At 37.8% G+C, this 24,797-nt stretch overlaps 1 protein-coding gene across 1 annotated transcript; it reads right to left on the minus strand.

Moving 5' to 3' along the window:
- Positions 1 to 5,148: 5,148 nt before the first annotated feature.
- On the minus strand, positions 5,149 to 20,981 carry LOC139141889 (adhesion G-protein coupled receptor G6-like). The gene is made up of 18 exons (XM_070711646.1): positions 20,834 to 20,981; positions 17,902 to 18,010; positions 15,757 to 16,162; positions 15,019 to 15,101; positions 14,438 to 14,633; positions 13,825 to 13,946; positions 13,126 to 13,357; positions 12,537 to 12,684; positions 11,979 to 12,140; positions 11,685 to 11,801; positions 11,160 to 11,217; positions 10,262 to 10,374; positions 9,580 to 9,707; positions 9,098 to 9,369; positions 8,515 to 8,584; positions 7,803 to 8,188; positions 7,270 to 7,356; positions 5,149 to 5,917 (listed from the first exon to the last, which is right to left on the minus strand). Exons 1-18 carry the CDS (start codon positions 20,843 to 20,845, stop codon positions 5,901 to 5,903), a joined length of 2,718 nt encoding a protein of 905 aa, XP_070567747.1. The 5' UTR covers positions 20,846 to 20,981; the 3' UTR covers positions 5,149 to 5,900.
- Positions 20,982 to 24,797: the final 3,816 nt, after the last annotated feature.

Here is a 24,797-nt window from a genome sequence, read left to right on the forward strand (position 1 = left end):
ACTAATTGTTCGGATGCGGAAGACCAATGGCACTGAATGACTGGAATTACGTCCAGTGACAAAGGAACGAAAGAAAATCAGAAAACAAGGAAAAATAGAACTCAAAACACCAACTCCCCAAAACAAAACAAAACGAAACGAAACAAAACAAAACAAAAAGGAAGGAAACTTTTTATCGTCTTACATGGAAGACATTTAATCGCACGGTCAATCGCTGAAAGCGGCAAAACAGAAAAGTCTAATCATAATCAGCAAAAAATAAATTTAATGACTGATCTGACAATGAGAACAAAATTTAGAAGGAGGCTTGCTGAGGTACTTGTTAATAACAAGCATTTCAGCAAGCCTACTTCCAAATATTAACATTTCCTGAAAAAAAGTTAAAAGTGACTACATGGAGACCTTATCTAGACAAGAAGTAGAGGTTCGTAATTCGAAAATAACTTATTCTGTTTGTCAACGTTCATGAGTTTCGGTTCATGGACTTCTAAGCATTTTCTTGACGCTAAGGTTTTGCGCTTTGGCATGGATGTTCAAAATAGCAAAATATTATACAAATTTTCAATATATGACATGAAGTATTGTAATTAACAGTTTTGATATATTCATTTTAATAGCATTCTTCAACAACAACTGACAACACAACGAACCTGTTGTCAACAAATCATACGAAAAGTTTGATCGATAATAACCATCAAAGAAAACCTCGCTAAGAATGATTACAATTGTCAATAAAATTATCAATCCTCACTTCTATAAGTGAAGAAACTGTCTGGAGACTCTTATTCAAGAAAAAGTTCACGGGTTTGACGATTTGAGAAATACGTTCTGATAGCATTTTTATGCTTGCAGCAAAATATATGTGTGTGGGGGGGGGGGTGGCGAAAGTTCTGAAACTCATATAAACAGCCTTGTGTTCATTTCATATAGATGGTATTGAAAAGCCTAGGTCATCGGAACTGCGTGCAAAGTTTGTATGGGACCCATACAACCGTGTCTCTAAGGCACATAGCAATTGATGAAAGTCAAAACATGTACATCGTGAAGTTTAAATGTTGCAGCTATGTTAATGTGATGCATCTAGATATCGTGCATGAAAATGATTTGTTTGTAAACAACGCAGATCCGACGACCCCCTCCCCCTCCCTCTAAGTTATGTTATATGTATGAGAGAGCGAACTGAAGACACCTGAGTGTCATTGTTGAATGTCAAATTATATACGATGTCATTTTATATCTGTCGACAGCAAGTCGAGGCTTTTGTAATGATTTTGGCCACGTTGCAGGTGCATCTGAAAGGAATTTTATGATGTCAAGACAATGTTTTGAAGTTTAGACGTTTCATGTTTCAGCAATATTCATAAGAATTACATTAGTCAAAGTGCTTTATCTGCAACTTTTATTCAGCTAAAATTCCTCCGTAAAGGACGGCATGCAACGCATAGACGCATTACTATAGTCCAGTGACGTAAAATGGAAGCCTATGTTTGTAAGTTACCAACCACACTGGAATTTTGTTGCTTTAATCTTCAAAACATGCAAAGCTAAATACTTAGTGAAAAACGATTGCACGGTCATATGTTATCGATAGTAAAGTTGGAAGGCGTTCACTTACCTGCGAGGATTTTACTTCGCCTAGACTGTCTGTCGTTTACCACCCGCGGCCCGGTACGTCTGTTTGATTTGGTAAAGTCTGGTCTCAGTCTGTCAGAGTCTGTATTTATATGACCTCTAAATAACATACAGCTGACACTCGATATTCGTAGAACTCGACTTGAGCTTTGGACGATACTGATTAACTGGGCGATAAGTTTTAACTCTTGTGAAGGCTGGTGTCCAGATTTGGCTAGAGTCCTTGCAACTGTGATGTCTGACGCATATTACAAAAACCCTCAGATCCGAACTGCTCTGAAACGTTTGTGGTCACGTTATATGGGACCATCCACGAATGAATTATAATACAGTCTGACATTTGTAAGACCTAGTAAAACACAGGTGTGTCACACCACTTAAAATATTTATAGCTACTACATTTTTATTTATCTATGACTACAAGGGAAGTTGGAGTAAGATTAAGTATCGTTCTGTTTTGTTTCCCTTTTTAAACGATTGATTTTAAATTAGGTACGCATATCTTGGAATGATTCAACGTTCGCAAAACTGTTTCATAAAATTATTCTGACACAAATATAATTTTTTTATGGGGGAGGTTTATTAAGTCCCCAGTAAAGGTAGCTGCGATAAATAACTTTGATTCAATATGAATAATAAAACAACAGTCGACAATATCAATAGAATCTAGAATACAAGGCTAGAAGCAGCATTTATACAATTGTTCTTGAGAATATACAAACAGAAGAATTGAGAAATTTAAAAAAATCCGTAAAAAATTTGAAAACCTCTCTTAAAAGGTGTATAATTTGGCAGTGCGTGTTAGCGACACATGTTTTCAAATCAATATTTCTCATCAAAGATGACAGAAAGTCTCTCATACTATGTTTAAAAAAGGAGAGAATCTCCAGTTTAGTATGGTAACTTTACTATACGGATGAAGGGGTTCATAAATTTACTATTAATCAAAAATAATTTTGGTCAAAAACTTGATATTCCTTTATGAAATGTAATTCTAATTTGAAACTAGACGTGCAACTGCCCTAACTTTTACCCCGAAACATCATGGCATCACGGAATAGATTAATAAAATGAAATACAAATTTACAATTGTTTATAGTTAGCATCTTTTATAAAATGTGAACTTGTAACCGTATTATTATGTAATTTTGTCAGGAAATTGGTGATGACGTAACGCTCATATAGCGGGAAATATAATCTGTTGAATGATAGGCTGAAATGTCTTCCGCGCATGCTCAGTATGGAAATGAAACTTTTCGAATACCTGAATATAAACACTTTTGGGTCTCTTGGGATGTGTCTACCTATTACTTCAGGAGCTGGCCGGCACAATCCGAGGAGGCAATTTAAATTCAATAATCGTCAGGGGCGTCACCCCGTTTCTATCATCCACTCAGGTAAGGGTAAGTCATCGGTCAACACAGTCGACCAGACTACAACGCAAATAATTGCACAACGCAAATAATTGCATATGCTTGTTGTGAATGTTTTGGCAATACTTGAAAGTAATAAAAGAGGATGATGGTGATGCTAAGTGCACCTTTTTATGCGAAGAATATATTACTCAGCGGTCACTCTTGGAATTTAATTGCCAGAAGATCAGCCACTCAAGCAATAGTCGTCGTCGTTGAAACAAAGTTTGAATTCATTGATCGCTAGCACTACAATTGTGACGTCACTGATGTTGGGGTGCCCGAATCATTTGTGGATCGACCGCATTTATGAAAACGTACATTTGATTCTACATTTATCTAATTAAGATGTCATGACTGACAACGGCTCTTACTTTGACCGATGTAAACACCTATGGTGTTCCTTGACGCAATAATACCTGACTTTCAGATAATCTCCCACGAAGCCTGTCTCTCCATTTCAATTCTATACGCAATAATAATCACATATATGGTATCAAAATTGCCTCATGGCCACGCCCTCTATTGTTTTACTAATTCTCGTCAAAATACATAAATGACACGGCTGACGTATTCAAAGACACACATGCACGTCTTCTTTAAAACTTGGTGTTGTACCTGTAGACACCTACTGCATTAGAAGACCAATGCAATTACACTAGGGACAACCACACCTTACTCGGCAACAGGCTAGTTCCAGATCATGTAGAAATTATACCGAATGCGGAGGTACTGTCATGTGTGCTTATATGAGTCGTCATAGCTGTACATTGTGTAGTGACGACCATGACAAAACCTGTCTGATCAGATTGTTACCATGCAGTTTGTCATATCTATGATTGATCCTATCGACTAAAGTGAGAAGGCATATATTTTAAGACAATTTTTTAAAAACGATTGAAAACTATCAAGTGCCTATTTACGTAAAGTAAATAATCAGTAAATGAGCAACGGATGTGACCAAATTCACAAAACTGGACATGCGCTAAATCTTCAACCCTAAAAAAGTGCAAATTTTTCATAAATTTTACATATTTCTGAATTAATTGGTTCGCTTTTGCATTTTCAAATCAGAAAAGTCAATTGACTTGATATTGTGGCATGTTTACTCGGACGATCAGTCTATCTGAAATAAACAAACCTCAGTAACTTGCAGAGATAACAAACGTAAATGGAGTTGTCTTTAGAAAACAAGATGGACATTCCTTCATCGCAGAGTTTTAAAAGAAAACAGCAAAACACTGCAACAAAATGATGGCAGTCATGAACAAAGAAATCAAAACAACCAATCTTTAGGATGGAAGTTTTTTGTCCAAAACATATTTGCATATACTTTTATAAATGAGCAGATTTATGTGAGTGGATTTCACAAACAACGTTTTATTCGCTCTTAACGTTTCGCGATATTCTCGGTAGAACAGAAACAGTATTATATTGCATTTAAAATACCCGGTTCTGTATGATTCACATAAAAAGCGATATGAATGCTTATGGAAAAAAGTCTTTATCGTGTTTACTTAAAACTTTGACTTATTAAAGATTCATTTTATGTAGCAAAATTCGTAGAAGAAAATCGACTACATACATTTGTATTCAGATTTGTCTAAATTTATGAATACCTAATTTTTTGTGACATCTTTCTATGGGTAGGCCTACCTGTTTTCTATCAGACTGTTCCTATTGTCTATCGTGCTTTGTTTGTCTGTCTGTCTGTCCGTCCGTCTTACTCCGTCCTTCTCCGAGATCATTCTCACACACAATTTGCCTCTATTTGTCTCTATGTCTTTTTATATTATTCTTTTATTTTTGTTCTTGAATCCTTATCTGTCCAGCTGCCCGTACGCGTCCGTATGAAGCGTTTGTCACATCTGACACAGGACGTCACTATCCGATACATGTCTGAATTTAAAAACACATTTTTCTCTTGGTAATAAATTTCAAGTAGTATAAAAATTCTACGTATTTATATTACATGACATCAGAATTTGTAATATTACTTAATTTTATGTAATCTTTGGGTACCGTTCTTTCATTTATACGCCTTTCAAAGAAGTTTAGTTTTTTGTTTTGTTTTGGTTTTTTTTCGGTTTTTTTTTTTGCTTTTAAAATTGGTGTTTGCTAAAGTACCGGTAGACTACACAACGCGATCTTTGTCGAAGGTAAATATACACTGAAGTATGTTTTAAAATGTGCGTACCTGGTGACGCTTCATGAAATTGGTTGCTGTTTGTCATTAACTCTCTTGGCAGTATTAAGTTACAGTTCTCCAGCTTTAGGATTTGGGTAAATTTGAAAAAAGCTACAAAGCTACAAAGCTAAAGGCAAAGGATCAGTAATACGCTTAGATTACGAGAAAATCTACGCGATGTACAGACTTAGTAGCAGCTCATAAGACTCGTTAAATACTCATTGTCAAGTTGGACAGTTTTAAAACAGAGCTATTAAATTAAATCCAGTCTAGCAATGAAGACCTCCTGACGTCTGTACAGACATACAGATATGCACACAAGTCTGAACAAATGCTAGCGTGTCATTTGCGGCAATCCGCAGTACTGCGGTTCTTTCTCGAGTCGTACATTTGCTGTTGTATGCTGAGATGCAACGTGTCGATGACAGCAAGAATACAATTTTCCGAACTACTTAGAAAACCAAACTTCAAGCCTAGTATGATATCAGCGCAGTAGCTACAGTAGAAGTTGTCCCCGCTTTCATGTTTTCTATCTAAATTTTCATGCATCAGCTTATCGTCAGTCATACAAGCCTCGTCTGTTTCTCAGCGATGAACAAAACACCAGGTTCTGCAAGCTTATCGCAGTATTCTTCATATTTGGTCGACTCTTAGCCACCGACTCCTTTTCACATTGTCGTCGAGTCTGTTAATTAAAAAAGGGAACCATTTTTTAAATATTTTGTTATGGCACTTCTATGTGGCATGTCTTTTTTCAAGCTGTGCATACGAATGTCCGTTATTCAAGGTAAAATATACGTCGATGCTGCTTTTACATTTTTATGTGGGAGGTGTTGTTTAATGTCTGCAATACACTTTTACTGTGCGATCAATTTGATGAGAGTGTGACACTTTGTAAAGTAATGACTACAAACGGATAGGTAAATTTAGAAAAAAAATATTTGTCCGAGAGAAGATAGAATTAACAAGCACTTTGCAGACATGACAAACATTTCTTCAATATTTAAAAGGGATTAGACTTTTTCACATTAAGGGAGCACGTAAACGATCTACAATTGTCACTTTCAAAAAAGGCATGCGCCATTCACACGCTTGAAGTGGCTGCTTTAGGGAAATAGTAACCTCCGTGTTTCCCTTAGTAATAAACGAGGTCAACAGTCATAAAGGAGATTTGATCCCCCGAACTGGTACCAGGCATGTCATGTAATTCCTATTGAAATATTGGAGAATCATCGTATCGCAGTTTTGTTCTGAAAAGAAATTCAATGTGAAGTTGTTGATTTCAAGCCAATCAGCTGGTATGTTTACTAATTAAATTAAATAACTACAGTTATAGTCAATCGGAACAGGGACTATTTTAGACGACTCAATGGTGATAACTTTCAACTCCTTAATTCAGTTTGCTTTTTCCAGGGCCATAGTCTTCGGAATTTCCTCATACTAGTACTGTCAATAATTATGTAGATTTTGTAAATCACCCAAATCCTAGCTAAGCTAGGTTCTGCCCCCTTGGCAATTTGGTCAAGCTACGGCCCTGTATTCTATGACGTTTTTGACTTTCTTTCCAAAAAAATATACTTGGTTTTTTTTCCTGCACCACTTATCCTAAACAGACTAATAGCGCTGTTCACGGTTACAGGTTTGTTACTAAATATAGCTGCACGCGCGCGACATCGGACACGCAGCTTGAAATGCGGACAGATTTTATCAATGTTGCATGCGTGGCTGTTTTTGCAGCTTGTACTCTGAGTCATGAATATGTTTTTATAGTATTCACTGTTACACTAGCAGTCGCCCACTGAGATGTATTTTCGTCGTTCTTGCATGCGTAATTTTCAAAAGCGTAATCTATAAATGCGGACAAATATTTATTTTTGCATATTAATGAGAGAACAGTGACGTAAACTGTGAACGGCCCTATTCTACAAGAACAACTTCACATCTCGTACAATTATAGCAAAATGGAGCTTAAATGTAAAAAAAAGCCAAAACGGAATACGTTAAGATATGATAACGTGGTAAGAATAATGATTTTACCTGTTTTTCTACTTGTCACAGGCCTGTTTGTCACTCTGGACTTGACAGTGCTGGAAGATTTGTCACTAGCCGTCGAAGGGCCACCCTCTGTGAAGAAGATTATAAAAATAAAGGTTTCGTTTTACGAATATTAAGTATCTGTGCTGAAAAACATTCTCCGTGGGACCATTATTCTAGGTTGAAAACTATTCTTCTGCGCCTCACTGACTCAAAACTACCTTGTTTTCTGAGCGTAGCCACGTCATTGTTTATAATTCATTACCAGGTTTTCATATTCAGGTGCAATCCTTACTCTTATGTGATTTGATTGGAAATGTGACGGATAGTACGGTACTCTAGTCTGTCGAACGTTCTGTAGTCTGTCGAACGTTCATATGGCTGTGTAGCGCCCACAACGTGTGCGTGAGCACTCGGCTACGTACTCAAGAAGATCTTGAAGATGTTTAAAAAATTGAGAGAGAGAGAGAGAGAGAGAGAGAGAGAGAGAGAGAGAGAGAGAGAGAGAGAGAGACTTGTCATCTGTCATTTCTAACCTGTTAAATGGTACTTGGCTTTGTTTCCTATGCAGAATGCATTATTCCAACCGTTGCGAATCTCTTTCTTCATTGCGCAGTGGAAAATAAATATGAACAGTCCTTGCAAACTGTTGAAAATGGCGAACAGGTAATTGAAGACGAGGCTGGCTGAACCGACGGCAAAAATAGCAAATACCCACGTCAGACCTAAAAGCACAGTCACGCCGATTGCCGCCCTCAGACGAATCCTGAGGCTGAAGGCTTCACTGTTTTTAGTCATGGACGGGGAGTTTAGACCACACATCTTGTAGATGACCAGACTGAATACGATAAAGTTGAAAATGATGACCAAACACAACGGAGCCAAGAATGCACCGTAGAATGGGTACCTTGACAACCAGCAACTGAAATAAGATAATATCCATAATGTCGTATCATCGCTAACTATGAGTATATAGTACAAAGTACAGGAAACACTCACTGACTTTCATACGGCTAGTTGACATATATCATGTATTCTGTCTTCTTCTCAACGCATATAACATATTGTACTTTACGATTCAAGCACTTCAAGGCATGCCAAAATGGGTCCTGGAGAACCGTGGTCGTGCACGTGCTTTCTCTGTGTGGAATCCAACATTATTTATAAAGTCGAGTTCTTTGAAATTTATTGCAGGGTAAGTGAACACGACTGATGATTCCAAGCAAAAATCGTTATCGTTTCACTTACATGGTGTTGTGGTATCCATAGTTGCCAATATCCACTGCCAGGGTGATTATGACAAATACAAGGGGAACACCTGTGATAGAAGGATAGTTCATTCAGTAATCACTAAAACGGTACAAATTCAATTAATCACTTTGAGCTTTTATGAAAATGACACGATGAAAATTAATCAATATAAGTCGGCCGAAATTATATCTTCTCACTTTTTCGAAGAAGGAAGCGAGGTATATACAGGAATGCGTTTACTTAAAAACATCGTATACCCTTTTATCGAAAACAGCACAGACATAGGATACGTGTGACTGCTTTGTGTCCGACGTAATACGATAGAACGCTTTGGTACAAAGACACTATGTTTTCGAAACTTAAAGTCCTAATATTAAACCGTACAATGTTTCAACTCGGAATAAAATATGTTTTATTCTGACGTCGCGTCCTTTTTACTTTGGTATATTTGGTATATTTGCTATATCGATAGTGTATGACGCTGAGTGCACTATATATATATATATATATATATATATATATATATATATATATATATATATATACATATATAGTCTGAGAAAATATAAATATGCCTTACCCCAGCCAAACAGGCAAAACTTGACCATGAAATGCGAGATATACTGCTCGAAAATCCTGACCAATTTGAAATATAGATGTAGTGCTTCGAGAGCCATCCACATTAGAGCGGCCAATAGGAAGAAGTGTAATAAAACAGCCACGGCTGTGCAAAGCTCTCGCGCGATTGGTGAAAAGTCGACAGCGAATGAACCAATCAGGAACATCAATAACGCCATGCAGAGTGCAAAACACAAATTGATCAGGATTTTAGTGGCTTTGTCTTTCCTCTTTCTGAAATGGAAACAGTAGCTCTGAGTTAAAATTGTCACCGGTCACTCAGGGATAACAAGATTCAGCTTACAATAATACAATAGGGAAGAAGACAGACTTCAAAAAGATAGAACGGGTTATTCAATTTTCTTGTTATGCTTTGTTGATTGAAAAAACGCTTTTGTGAAGAAATATTTAAATAGAACTTTGATACGTTGATCGTGTACTTACTTGCATGCTATTAGACTGACTATCGTGAGCAGCAATGCTAGTAATGATATTCCACAGCCGATATAGGATATGATGGATAGCGCCCTCCGATTTGCTGAGTCGATCCGCTCACCATGACCGTAGATGTCCTAATAAGAAAGATGCGTGAGGATGATTAAATTGTTGTTGCACGGTAATACACCTATTAGCATTGAACTTTGACCCTGGCTTTCGAAGTCTTAGCGGCGATTCTTTGGCAATTTGCTTGAAAATGAAACACAATGTGCAACTTCAAAATGTATTTCAATTTAAACGTTTCTCTCTCTGAAACCAAAGTCTAATGAACGTAAAATATTCCAGGTCATCACATTAATGTCACTCAGTTTAATGAATACTGCGAATTAGGTTTCTTTTCCGTTTGATCTGACCTACTTCACTAATCTAATCTAATCTAATCTAATCTAATCTAATCTAATCTAATCTAATCTAATCTAATCTAATCTAATCTAATTCACTTCTCACGAAAGTTGAAAAGAACTATATTTTTACACATTATTCAGCATTGGCTTATTAGTGATCTTGCGGTCGGCACCAACCAAGTTACTAACAGAGATAGGTTACCAACGGAAGAGGGATTACCAATCAAGGTTGACTCAGTAGGAAAAATCCAAGAGACAATTGAGAAGTTTTGAATCTTACTTACCACAAGAAGTGCGAAGTTTGTCAAATGATTGCATTCACATACGGTTGTATTGTCTTCATTACCCGTGTCGTTTGAAACCACACAACAGTCTCCTGACCAAGCGCCATCACCAGCTTTCATGAAATTCGAAAATGAAAGAAAAAAGAGTAAAAAAACGAAGTGAGTGGTACTTCATCCACAGAAAGATGTTACGTGGTTACTGACTACTGGGATAGGGCGTTAGTATGTTTAAGGTGTATAAACCTCGAAAATGAAAGACTTAAACTTTTGCTCAAAATCTCATCAATGAAACTTTCAACCGTTCTCTTACCCGATCAACGATCGAAATTGGGGGCCAACGTGCAAAGTTTGGAACAAGCGAAACAAATTACCCAACATTTTGCGATATTTGAAATTAAAAATGGTCGCCATTTTGAGAAAAATTAAATTTTGCATTTTCGACAAACCAAGACTGTGAAAGTTTTCCTTTCTCCAAGAGCTTTAAAATGAGCACCAACAAGTGGTACATCAGAAAATTGAGAGTCTATCTGTTCCCGAGGCGCGTTCTACTTTAAATATGTGTCAACCCAACATGTATTGCCAACCGAATATGTAGTAACATAAGCCGATACGTGATACCATCTCAGCTTGTAATATCAGTGCAAGTTTTGGATTCAAAATCAGCCGTTTTCGGCGGAGAAACTGCACGCCGTATTTCCCAGGAGGTTTTCATAGTACGCAAACCCCCATACATTATATTTGCCAAGCCAAAACCGTTCTGAGAGGTTAGTGTTATGCACAACTTTTAGAAAATTGCAGCGATATTTCTTGAAATACCCTTTTACTCTTAGTGAACTCTTTTTCGGTCATTCTGGTCTCACTCAACTTGTTAGGCTATAATATGGCTAGCACCACTTACCATTTAGACTGAAATCCCAGAATACACAGCTGATATTCAATAGACTGGCGTCGTTATTCTATAAATGTAAACCACATACAGTGATACGATTTACTGCACGAATTGAACACACATTATCTACAGAATAGAACAAGAACAATACGCCGAGGATAGAGACAGCAAACAAATGAATAAAGACCAAGATTATGACGTTCATGATGAAAGCAGTGAAAGAGGTGATGATGACGACGACGATGGTGATATCACATACGACGCGAGACGACGATAATGATTATGATGATGATGATGATGATGATGATGATGATGATAGTGATGATAATGATGGTACTAATGTTGGCGATGATGATGATAATTAAAGTAGTGATGGCGGAGATGACCATGATGAGGATTATGACGGTGACGAAATGAATGATGACGGTGTGGGTGAAGATGATAATGAGGAAAAAGAGGGAAGGGAGAGTAGCTGAATGATGTTGATAAAATGAAGTCAGGGATGAGAAAATCAGTCAGTGACAAATTTCATACCGTGTTCTTGTGTGGTATTGTAATCTTGACAGGGTCTGTCAGGTTTGTGATTCGTATCTCTCCGATACTGGCTGCGATGACAGGATTGAAGCCAGCTGTCGTTGAGTTGTCAGCAACCTAGCCAAAGACACAATACAGCGACATGATTGATTTTCAAAAGATGCAATAAAGTGCACTGTCTTTAACTAATAAATCATTGTTAGAAGTAAAAAGCTATATTTGTAGTAACCTTGTTTTCAAAAACCAATACTTCAGAATCAAAATGCAGGACGACATGAGGAAAATATGACATACCTTGAAAAAAGTGTTCTTCTTATGTACCACGAACTGAGCTCTAGTGCTGGCCCGAGGTCGAAATGGAATATCAAATCCATCAAACAATGACGTTGGCAGGCTGATCAATGGTCTACGATTTTCCGTCGTGTCAATAACCTCTGTTCTTCTCGAAAATCGAGACTTCATTAAGTTGGGAAAGGGGAAGAAAAAAACAGAAATTTCATCAAAGATTTTCTAAAACACCGTGATGGCTGGTTTAATTTTTCGGGGGAGTTTCATGTAAAATGATTCCAAACCAATTCACATTTCACCTAACGAAACTAAAGTCTTTAAGTGCAGTCTTGGTTTCCACAAAATACCGTTATTGGCCCGTTCTGTCCAAGTGTTACCATAGGAAACTCTAGAGACTCATATTTATCATATATTCTGCCGGTGTTTGTGTGTTGGTGCAATGAAATGCTTAGCATGGAAGTATAACCACTGAAGCTTTATACATAGCAATCAGTTATTCTTGTCTGATATGCGAATCCTACACTCCAAATAAAGAAAGATTTTTTTGTCTTCAGATTTCCTTACCATTCCAGACGAGACGAAGAAGTCGAGTCCAGAAAATGATTCATAACCTATCTCCGTTACTGCCATGACATAATTTGGTGTTTCAATGGATACTGATCCATTTGAATTGTTGACGATTAGGGAGAGTCTTTCGACAGCTTCAATGAGTCTGAAAATCAACAAAGATCGGTGAAAATCTGATTAAATGCTACCCAAACCGAAATCAATTACCTCATGACACTGCCCTCAGCGTTTCTTATTGAAACGTTTCCTTTGTCAGGATAAGTAACTATCTTCTTCTATCTATGCATCTTGTTTATCGATAATAATTTAGTTCTCATGTCAATTTAAAATAATCTATGTTCTTTTTTCTGTGTTTTGAAAGTTCACGATATAACTATCCAAAATATTGCGCTTTTCTGTAACCCTTCAATCAATTAATCTGTTGATTTTCAGGATTTTCGGTTACTCTGTGCTTCATTGCATTTTCTCTCTATAGACTTATAGACGGCAATAACTTCCGATGAAATTGATAAAACCAATTCCAAACAAAACATAACATAACAAGTAATTTCTGTGTGGAATCTTTCCCTGAAATCATATTCCATACCGTGTTGCTGAGCTATCATTTTTCTGACCGGCCACCAACACTTTGAGACTGACGTTCAGCATGTTATCGATACTTGTTAGTACATCTTCAGCCACAGCGACACTCGTGCCATTTTCTCCACTCTCCAGAATTTTCTCAATGACCTTGACAGACAGCATCAGGTCCTCCATGTCGAAACTTTGGGAGGCGGACGTGAAGTTTGTCAATTGTTTGGCAATTTTCTTCGTTTGCTCTGTCAACAAACAAGAAAAAAGCCAATTCTTACCATCAGTTTCTGGCCACACAAGTCGTCTTTATATTACCATGGTGACCAGTAGACTGAAAGATCCGTCGACGGTGCTTTCAGTCTAGGTGACCAGATGAGATTACGGATTCTGACTATCTATCTGTGAAACATCTTAGTAGCATTTAAAACCAAGTGTTTCTATAACAGGATTGGAACTAATTTGGGATAATTGGATCTTCATATTTTCCAAATTTCTCAAAAGTGTTAGGTGCCATATAGCTGAATGTTGCAATTTAACAAATTACTCATAAAAACAAGTGTGTAACTTAAAACGAAAAGTAGATGAGCTTACATTTGCAGGTTAAATGACCTTACTTCACCATCCAATTATCCCAAATTAGTTCCAATCGTGTTCTATTTATGTATGATGCAAGGTTCTCTTTTTCACTCCATTCGTGTACTTTTCTACTAACCTGGTAGAATGGTAGTTTTCACCAAGTCTTTCAGGTTTTCTTCTTGTCTTGTAGGGCTTTCAGGAATACATTCCGTAGTGTTGGCCTGCCCCCATACTGCTTGCAATGGCGCTCTCAACTTACTATTGAGGAAAGGAAACATGAGTGGAATATCACTCAATTTAAACTTCATTTCGAACGGCGATAACTGACATGAAATCAACGATAAGAGTGTTCATTATGTCATGAAACTTGTAAAATGAACAAATATAATGGTTTAATTAGGCAACATGCATTGTTGAATGTTATGCCGCAATTCACGACGAGTATTGTAATTCACGAGCCGAAAAATCACGGGTTGTCTATTGATGGTAGGTCACATGACTTACTATAGCTGTAAGTGTGCCTCGTGCATTTTTCGTAAACGATTCTGTCACTTTGCGGAATTTTATAACTTTGAAAACCTAAGCAAAAACTGAATACCTGCAAAACAGCAGGAACACAACAGTTACACAACAGCCAAGTGCAACTATATTCTCATAAACTAGAACAACGTTTACATTTTCAAAGGCGGAGGTTGAAACTGTATACTTAAGCTTTAAGTTCAAACAGAGTATCACTGTATATGCCTTACCATTCTCTCTGCGCTTTGCTGTCGCTTCCTTGGTTGTTAGGACATTTTATCTCGACCGTACGACCAGCAAACGTTGTCGGCCATTGAATAACGACCTTTTCGTCACTTGAAACATGTGCTGGACACCTTGCGATCGGCTGGGTAGCTTCTTCGGGCAGCGTACAGTTTGTAAACCGATCGTAAGATATTCCATTACCTGTAAAATCAATTGTAACCTACAATTTGAATGACATAGTTTTGGGTTTTACTTACTCACTTACTTACTTACTGACCGACTGACTGACTGACTGACTTTAAATTCCTCCCTACTTGGTCAGTCAGTCACTTACTTACTTACTTACTGACTTACTGACTTACTTACTGACTTACCCACCTTACTTAGGGCCTCCTTACTTATGAGAGAGAGACGGACAGAGAGTCAAAGGGAGAGGGCAGAAAGTCAGAGAGGGAGAGACTGAGAGACAGGCAGAGAGAGCAAAAAGTTCGGAGAAAGGAATAGAGAAAATAACAGAAAGAGATAGTGGGGAGAAATTACTTAGTTGACTAAAGGGCATGAAAAAGGAGAGTAAGAATTTACTTACGAAATTGGCAAATGAAATGTTTATTTTTTGTGCAACAGGCGTCATCCATCTTGAAGTGATCGTCTGTATTTTGGTCACTATTCCTATTGAATATCAAATGTTACAAAAATGTCACTCTTCGAGCTAAAGAAACACATCTAAAATCGTTAGATCGAAATCTGTCGATTGGCGATATTCCTGTTTCGTATATGAACCCAGATAAACATATGTTCACTGTTTGTTTTCCAAAACTACAGAGGCACTTATGCTGGACAGAAAGTCTCATGGTTATCGAAAAAAACTTAAAGTGTTCAGTTTCTATATCTACCTGTATTCTACCTGAATCAAAACAAAGTATGATACACTCATTCAATTTTGGGTTCACATTGATGATTTTGCTGATATCTAAAGTCAACATTACAGAACGTACAAAGCTATAGCAATTGTTAATAAAGTCTCTCAAAATAATACAACCCTCCCCGAAACCCTGTGGTTTTTTCCAATGCGTAAAAAGCGAGGAAATGAATAACTTCTTCGAGATAATTTTACACTGCTTTCTGTTAATTTTTGGTCTCTATCCGTAGACTGAGGAAAGTCCTCTAATAATTACGAACACATCGTGCAGAACAGAGACACAGATATAAACCAAAGAAAATTAAATTTACTGGCTAAGTATATTTCGAACACATCGATTTTCGAGATTTGTGAAAAAAAAACAGATTTTCGCTATCAAGAAATAGATAAAATCCTTGCACGAACCATAGCTGACAACAATCTGTACGATCCGTTCCAAATTTTGAGTCCCTTTCCTCCCCGGACCGTTCTTCTGAAGACGTTGGGCATCCAGTGCAGTCAGGCTGTCCTGAAAACCACGTGGCATTGCTGTCTTCAACCTCGCTGTTATCAAGCCACTTGAAATCACAATCTCGGGCCGGACTTGAGCAGCCCACCCAGTAACCCTTCTTGCTTCTGTGGCTGAATTTGTCATTCTCCATCAGACGTTCTCGTATCATTTCAACGTGTGACGGGCTTGATAAAACTGCCAAACTGCCATCGAGTTGTCCTCCGAGGGCATCCTTGCAAGTGTCGTTGGCGTCGTCCCAATTTTTCTTGAAATTGTTTTGGGAAAATATCACAAATGCATCGTTTCCAATCTGGATCACGTCTGTTCAAAACAATTATCCGACTGTATTAGATCACTCATAAAACAAAAATAGTTTGATTTTTTGAATTCAGGATATTGGCTGAATGATGTCGCAGGCGATTCGGTATCTTTATCAGTCAACCTTGTTTGAACAGATAAATGAAAATGAGAATCACGATTAGAGTATAACGACATATTTTGAGGTTCTAGTGTACGTATAGCGGCGTCGACGTTTATGATGGCAATTCTACTCTAGACGTGCATTGTTAACAGCAAAGTGAAAGTAGAAATTAGAAATTGGCTCTACAAATTTTAAAATGACTAATATTCAATATCAATTTATTGAATATGGAGTTGACCCGGTCTGGCTGTGGTTAACATATCACTGACACATAGTCAAACCCCAGGACACAATTAAACACGACATTACTATGATATTTTGCAAGAATTTCATTGAAAGACCCGTGTATGCTAATATTACACCAGATTCTTATTATGCTATTTCATACATGCATTATTGAATGTGATATATTTCTCGATTATTTTGTATGACTGCTGGAGCATTAACCTTTTAATTTAAGGCACTGCTACTCAGGGGCAGAATTGAAGTAAATCAAGTGTCTATGAACATTAACAGTCCCCTGTCCTGATGCTGAAACGTTTGAAAACATAATGTTGAAATAGTGTGACTTGAATAATATCTAGAACACTACATACATCTGACCTCAATCAGCCAAGCCACAGTATCAAACAGTGTATCAAACATACGTTTATGTATTTACATATTTTCACTTTGTAAACACAGGATCTACACCAATCCAAACTTTATCAGTATCCTCCAGCAGTGCGGAGCAACAAAGGCAAGCTTAAGCTTATAAGGGTCCTCCGATGCTGAAACTTTTGAAAATTTGTCATTAAAATAGGGTTGTTTAGTGATAGTGAGACCATTTTCCATATATTGAAACGTTTGTGTAACCCCCATCATGTCATCGTCAGCATGTTTTAAGAAATCCTTTCTGTGTGTTATTTTTGAGAGACCCTTCTCCCATCTCCACGAGTCGTAATAATGACGACTTCTCATTACATTGTGAAATGTTGTGATTAGGAATTCGTAGACTTTCATACTCTCAGAGTTAAACCATATTTCATTTCTAGAGTCTATGCTCGCTTGTGTATACGTTTCGTTCATTTTTGTTGTTGTTGCCATTGTTCTAACCTAACCTAAGTTAAATAAAATATGACTCCTAAACTCTTTTGTGAAATGTGACCCTTAGAACTGTGTTGTTGAACTCAACTCACCATATTTATCCCGGAACATTCCAGGCAAACAATGAAAACTTGCAGATTAACATCACGTGTTTCTAATTTGTAATTTCAATCTACTGTTCACATTACACGACTAGAGTTGACTTTTCGGCCATAACGTCATTATGCGAACTCAGGGATAACAACACTTTTCTTAGCACGCGGCATTTTATCAATTTATATTCGTCATTCCTATTTTCATTTATCGGTTAAAATGTGGTTGGTTGATAAAAATACCGTGAGGAAAATGTTGTTCTGAATTCAGAAATACTGTGCGTAGAAAGCACAATAAAGACCGAAATATTGTGACAGTCAAATTTTAATCGAAACGATCATGTGAACTGTCTGAATATTGAAATTTGCCTAGATTTATTTCAAGGCCATTCCTTGATTTTCCGTTGACAAGATGGTTGGTCGAAGAATATCACAAATTAAAATCACACATGCAAGCCTACCTTCACACCCAATGTCGTCTTCTGAAGGAAATTTCCCTGATAAAGTCACTGTCACTAGTGACATTAAACTCATTAGACCAACGAAACAGAGAAAATTGGCCATTTTGAACTGAAATGAAAAAAGTAATAATATCTTTGAACTCCTCAGTGTAGCTGTTCTGAATTGTTGTTGTCGACACAAAGGGTAAATGATAACAATTAGTTTAAGTGAAAGCAGGATTATCATAGGTGAAATGTACAACAACTAAAATCAGAAGTCGCACGTCAATGATCTTGAAATTGAGCCACTGGTCTTGACCAAGTATGTCCACGTTTCAGAAGCATGCAGATGAAAGATGATTTGACGAACTATCGCTCTTGCTCGAAAAATCAAACAACAAGTGATTTAGGACAAATCACCACACCTTACTTCAAATATCAAGGACATGATTTGGAATAAAGGCGAATATTAACATATCACATCAATTGCACAATCAAAAGAGCACATCAATTGGTCGGTTTTATTAAACGGACTTGCTGCGACTTCACTAATACCACTGCCATCAAAAGTATTTACATTGCACTTGTTAGGAGTATCCTTGAGTATTGTTCAGTAGTGTGGTCTCCACACCAGAAGTCGTACATTGACAAAATTGAACGAGTTCAGAAGAAATTTATTAAATTTCTTTGTTTTAAGGAGGGTGTGGAGTACAATGTTGATAATTATTTTACATTATGTTCTTATTTTAAACTTTCGCCTCTTTTTATTCGTCGTCAAGTTTTAGATCTTTGTTTTATTCACAAGTGTGTCAATTTATTACCGATTGTCCGGATATTAATAGCTCCTTCACTTTCTTTGTGCCCCCAAGGCGTCTCAGGTCTTCTGACCTTTTCCGGATTCCAACTCACCGCGTTAACCTGTCTAAATATTGTTTTTCGTCTCGGGCAATGTCACTTTTAAATAGTGTCTATCGTTTTGATATTGATTTGTTACCAGTCTTAGTACTTTTAAAACACAAGTGTCATCTGTTTTATTATCTCTTGCTGATAGTCATTTTACTGTCGAGAGTTTTTGATGTTTGTCAGTCTCTGTTGTTACTTGTTTAGTGCCTTTTTTTAAATTAGTTTCTGCATGTTGTAATTTGTCTTTCTCATGTTTTAATTTTTCTCTGTTTGCATCCAGTTATTGGGCTATGCCTGTTGGATGTCAGAATGAATAAAAAAAAAAAAAAAAAAAAAATGATTCACCTTTCGAAAAGCAGTTACGTAGGTCTAGTTTCTAATACTTACAAATTAAATTCAATGTCTAATGCCGTCAGCAAAGTTAAGATGATATTATTATTTTGTCTGCGTCATATAGCAGTAAGTGTTCCTGCGGTGCTCTATGCGGGGTAATGTAGACATGCTATTCCAGAGAGCAGCTGAAATTTGTGGTCTCATTATGTGCATTATAGTGTACGTCATTACAGAAACTTTCACTTTTAATGTAAACTGGAGATATCATAAAACAAAGCGGATGTCCTGTCAGGAGAGATTCTATGACATGTATTCTTTGGATTGAATATTCACAGAACGGTTAAATACACGTTTCGTCAAATTCTTGAAATTGGCACGAATTCCAAAGACATGACGTCACGGGGAAATACGCTGTACAATCTTCAATGCCCGGGCGCGGCAGTAACAATGTTCCCAATCGGATGTAACCTAGATAATGTGACCTTTTACGTACATAAATCCGCACAAAAGCGTTCCGACGGTTTCTTTCCATTTAATTGTCTATGTTGTCCTCAAAGATTTAGTTTTGAAGAGAAATAAACTGGCTGGGCGACTCGAAAGTCATTTCACTTAGCTGGCGCAGAGCCTAAATCTATAAAAGCGAAGGCGGTAACGCTTTTTCATTGGCGATCGCTCTTTCCCCGTTGGATACTTTAAACCTTGGCTTCATCAGAGCAGGTCATGGCTTATAAAAGTCGTATTCTCTGGGCCCACTGTGCTATCATGTATCACTTTGCAGGAAACGGTATAATAAAAACTTAATGTAAAGACAAAGCGGGTTTCGACAGTCCTTAAAGTTCAGACTCAAGTGACATGACAAAATGTCAGTGCTCATGATATGTCAGTGGTTCATTTTAGAAGAAAAAGAACAAAAATATTTCGAATCGGATAAACAAAAGGACGGAATAAACACTTTCATGGCGACATTGCAAACATCGCACACGATAAACGTCCTCAAGTGATGCGACAGGAAAAAAGTCCTTCGTCAGGTTTTTAAGTTTGCCAACAGACCACATAATGTGCGCCACGCCTATGGCTATTTAACAGTGTTCATTTCAATGGTACCTCCCGTCTAGTTTGTATTGAAGGTCACGTCTGTCAATGAAGCCTTAATTGTATTTCGATCACTATGAACGTACTTTTATCCGAAAAAGCATTCAGCTGAGTTCGCTGTACGGTTTCCTTTTATCTTTCAGACACGATTTGACCGAGGCATGGCGGGAGGACATATATGTGTGTAAATAAAGGAGACTGGTAAAATTATTAGTGGGGCAAACATTGAAAGCCAAAAGCGAACGTTTTCAAGCATTTTTTTCAGTACCAGAAGAAGACAACCTCAATTTTTTTTGGTATATGCGTAAAGTTATGGGTTTTTATACTGACACTTAATCAACGCCGCCTTTTTCAATTTCGACAAAGCATGGACTCGGGTAGGAATGGACAAAGTAAACTTCGGATTCTGTTTAGACCTCGACAATGTGGCTTCATGTTTACTTGTCAACCCATTCAATTGCGTAAACGACCTCTTCAAATATTTGACAAACAGCAGTCCTTTCATTATTGAAGCCGCTCTAATCCGGCGTGTTTCAGTTGCTATCGTTGGTGGATCTGTCCTATGGCCATGATAGGGGTCAGAATGTATTACTATCAAATATTATCGCCAAGGGCGTTCACTTACCTTGTTATACATCTGCTATCAAACTATCACACTCACCACGGCCAAAATTAGAACTCACAGCTTGTTACGGTGAATCACTCTATACGCCGACGAGGAGCGACTCGTTCACACGACATAATGTAAAACAGGTGACGGGTAGAGAGTATTTCTGTATGGTTGACCTAAAGCGTCCTAACTACGTCACTCTTCCGTGAACTCCCGGTCCACCCTGATTTACACATCAATAGTCCACATATTTGCTTACAGTTGTGGGACGGCCTCACCAAAGGAGGTTATTTGAGGTCAGGGGGCGCATGTCGTCATACTTTGAATAGCCATCTTTGGAGGACGATGGAGACAGAAAATATTTGACAACTATCTTTTGCGGGTACCTCACTTTCAATAGCCGTACAACAAACAACAGATGGTCGGAATGCGAAATCAGACGACAGACAAACAAATACATTATGTCATGGACTGGCACGCTAGCTTGGCATTTCTGTTTTCATGTTTCATAAAGATACAGCTATTTCCCGTTTCTTTTATCGTTTTCTCCACTCCGGACTCTTTTAAGCCGGATTAAGATTAGTGCTCTGTGTGCCTTCGTGATCAAAGGCTTACACGATTATACACGATGACAACAATTTGAATGCGTTTACTCCACTCACGCTACATAAACTGATGATAATTTTTATTCATTGTATCAGTGTTTTCTCTGCATGTTCATTAAAAGGGGCACTTTCTGCCCCATTCATCAAAATTAGGGGGCAGACTTGACATTTTAGGGGGCAGTCACTTTTGATGTGAATTTTGCCTTCTTATGAAGCGCTTCCTTGATATCATTACGATCGTCACCCAGTTCAGTTGTGTCGTATTTGTCGTATGCAGCACATATGCATAAACATCGACATGATGACGTTTGTCAGCTTTTGTTGTGCTCGGCTGCTGTCTATCTTCTGTCTAATTGTCACCTACAAGTTTCCCCGACTCAGGATTTGACATACATGTTCCCTCGGATACGATTCGGTCCGAATTTAGGGGGCTTAAATCCATGAAAATATGCACCGATCCCCATGCGCCGATCAAACGATGGTGTTGCATTGCTATACACGTGCCTACACAATGCTAAAGCTCGAAGTTTCCCAACTTCCATCATTCATTCACACAGTTCGCTGTACTATTTGCTTTGGTCATCCTCAAATATCAATATATGTGGACGCCTTTGCTTGCTGTGTTCTGTGCGCGATTTTCGCGCAGTCAGTGACTTTTTCAGGGCAGACAATGACTCGAAGTGCGCAATTTGCGCAATCGCGCAGTCGAGAGAAAACCCTGTTGTATTATAACAAAATCAAGCCCACAGCCTTGTGGCACGTCAAATCATGAGACCAATATGCATGTAGTCTCTATGAGAGAGAGAGAGAGAGAGAGAGAGAGAGAGAGAGAGAGAGAGAGAGAGAGAGAGAGAGAATTTACTCGACGACCAGCCAAGTAGATCCATCGATGATGAATGAAGGAATATTAAAATGAATGCATGGAGGAGTAATTGACTATGAATAAATAGATAGCTAGATAGATAGATAGACATATACATAGATAGATAGATAGATAGATAGATAGATAGATAGATAGATAGATAGATAGATAGAAAGGTAGATAAATAGAGAGGTACGTAGGTAGAAAGACAGATAGATACTAATAGATAGATAGTACTCTAAGCTGAGACAGTCAATATTGCCAGAATATACGATGCCATTGTTTCAAACGTATGTGTTATTATAACTAGTGAATTGTTCTCTATTGAGGGATTGGACAGAAATTACAAAGGAAGAGAGGGCCGGTGTTTTTTTTAATTACGCTGCGCCAAAAATAGAGATCCTTTAAAAGTGTTTGCATGAAATAGTGAGTGACCGTCCCCAATTTCCGTGTGCAAACAACAGTGACTCTCCCCTGAGTGTCCATATCAATATTTTGATTGATATATGATTTCTCATTTGACCTTTGAGTACTTTTATGCAGGGTTTCAATTGACTAGACGAAAAAAGAATCACATTTTACAATAAATAATCCAATTAACTACTTGAAGTACAATCGGCTGTTAATTCTTAAAAGGGGCAATAGCTCTTATGTTTACTTTCATTTACAGTTTGGCTTGTAATTATACAGAATCTGAAAACACTAATATTGTTTGTCAAGAAACTTCGTACTGCCTGAACGTCAATATTTAACAACATGTATACATCTAAATGCACAGATTTAGCAAGTTCTGTAGGGATAATTACATCAAGACAACCATGTAAAGTGAATTGATATTTCTAGGTGAAATTCGAATATCTTACATGTATTTTTTGTCCGTATTCTATAAATTTAAAGCTGAAGCATTCAACCGACTGTCAGAATGCACGTTGGCAGAGTTTCCAATGTAGGTATTATCTAAAGGTATTGCAACCAATATTCATCTAGGACTTATGACCAATAAATGTAATGCCTTGAACTTTCTTTTTATTATACAAGTCTCGCCTGTGTCGCGTGTGTCTCTTACTTTACACTCGCTATCTCTGTATAGTATTTCAAAGAAAACAGTCCCCTTTATAATTTGTTCTACCGATCACCAACGAGTGGGCTCATCCCCCTGACCAGAGAACTCGTTAGCAGCTTATAAGCCGTTACCGAGTTATTTGGCAGGGCAATAAGCTTCCGCGTTTTTGATCGGAAGGGTCAATGGTAGAACATATTATTACACCTCACTCGAAGTTCAGCGTGCACTGTTATTGGTTAAACACGACTCACGTGACATGTAAAAGAACGTGATGATGCCCTCTGCGAATGTGATGATGCCCTCTGCATTTGATATTACATGGATGACGTCATTTTACTTACTGCGCATCCTTTCTGCGCAAAACAAATTGTCGTTCGCTTGTTGTACTTTGCAATCGGCAACTTATGGCTGCGAAACGTCATGCAGAGCTGTCACCGGCACAGTTAGACGATATTTTGGTGAAAGTAAACAGCAAACGAACGAAAATGGCAACAATGAATGCAATTTCTGTATTCAGCGACTATGCAAGCAACAAGTTTGGATACGTCACCGAGGAAATCGGCAAACTTTAGCGGCAACCCTAGACTCGGCACTGACAACATTTTACGCTGAGGTCCGGACTCAGAAGGCGAACTGTACTCGAAGAAGTCTTTGTGTTTTTGTTTCTTTGCATGTTTGCTTGTTCGGTGTAATAAAAATAATAACACATGAGAGCTAGGGCAATATCACGATTTTTTGCCTGCCCTCGGGCTGGTGGTCATGATCGAAATACTGATGATGCCCTCGCCTACGGCTCGGGCATCATCAATATTTCGATCATGACCACCATCCCTTGGGCAGGCAATAAATCGTGATATTGCCCTCGCTCTCATGTGTTATTATTTAACTAATGATCATGTCTTTTAGACGACTATTGCCTGCACTACCTGTGCTATTATTCATAGTAAATCGTAGGTTAACTTCATATGTCGCCTCTTTCTTGTCTTTTGCATGGTTGTTTCTTTGATACAGAAGAGCGATTTATTGAATTTAAGAGAAAACTTGCTTATCTCAGCTGGGTTGTACAGCTACACCCGTTTCTTGCCCAAGTACAAACCTGTGTTCACAGTCCCTCTGCACACAGATGTGTGGAGGGACTGTGGCTAGACATATATTACAAATTGCATCACCTTGTATCAATGTACATAGCATACATGATATTGGTCTCTATCTGCATGCTTTACAAGCGGTACCGGTCGGGATTATCTCCAGCATCTGCTAGCCGTACTTGCTATAGACCTTTTCCTGGTTGTTTCACAATACTTGGCATTACTATGGCTGTATCAAAAACCGTATACACACTCAAAACAAATTTGTGTTGAACACAAATTTGCAATGCCAAAAATCGCCTTGTGTTTTTTGTGTCTGTCAGCGACGAAAATGTAGGTCGAGGTGTAACCTGCCATATTC

The sequence above is a fragment of the Ptychodera flava genome, chromosome 10 (genome assembly GCF_041260155.1).
Source record: "Ptychodera flava strain L36383 chromosome 10, AS_Pfla_20210202, whole genome shotgun sequence".
NCBI lineage: Eukaryota > Metazoa > Hemichordata > Enteropneusta > Ptychoderidae > Ptychodera > Ptychodera flava.

Excerpts from the sequence above, each read along its gene's own strand:
- LOC139141889 (XM_070711646.1), bottom strand. Across the intron at positions 16,163-17,901 it reads AGACGACATTGGGTGTGAAG|ACGTGATCCAGATTGGAAAC; the intron begins GTAGGCTTGCAT and ends TGTTTTGAACAG. Across the intron at positions 13,358-13,824 it reads GAAAACTACCATTCTACCAG|AGCAAACGAAGAAAATTGCC; the intron begins GTTAGTAGAAAA and ends GTTTGTTGACAG.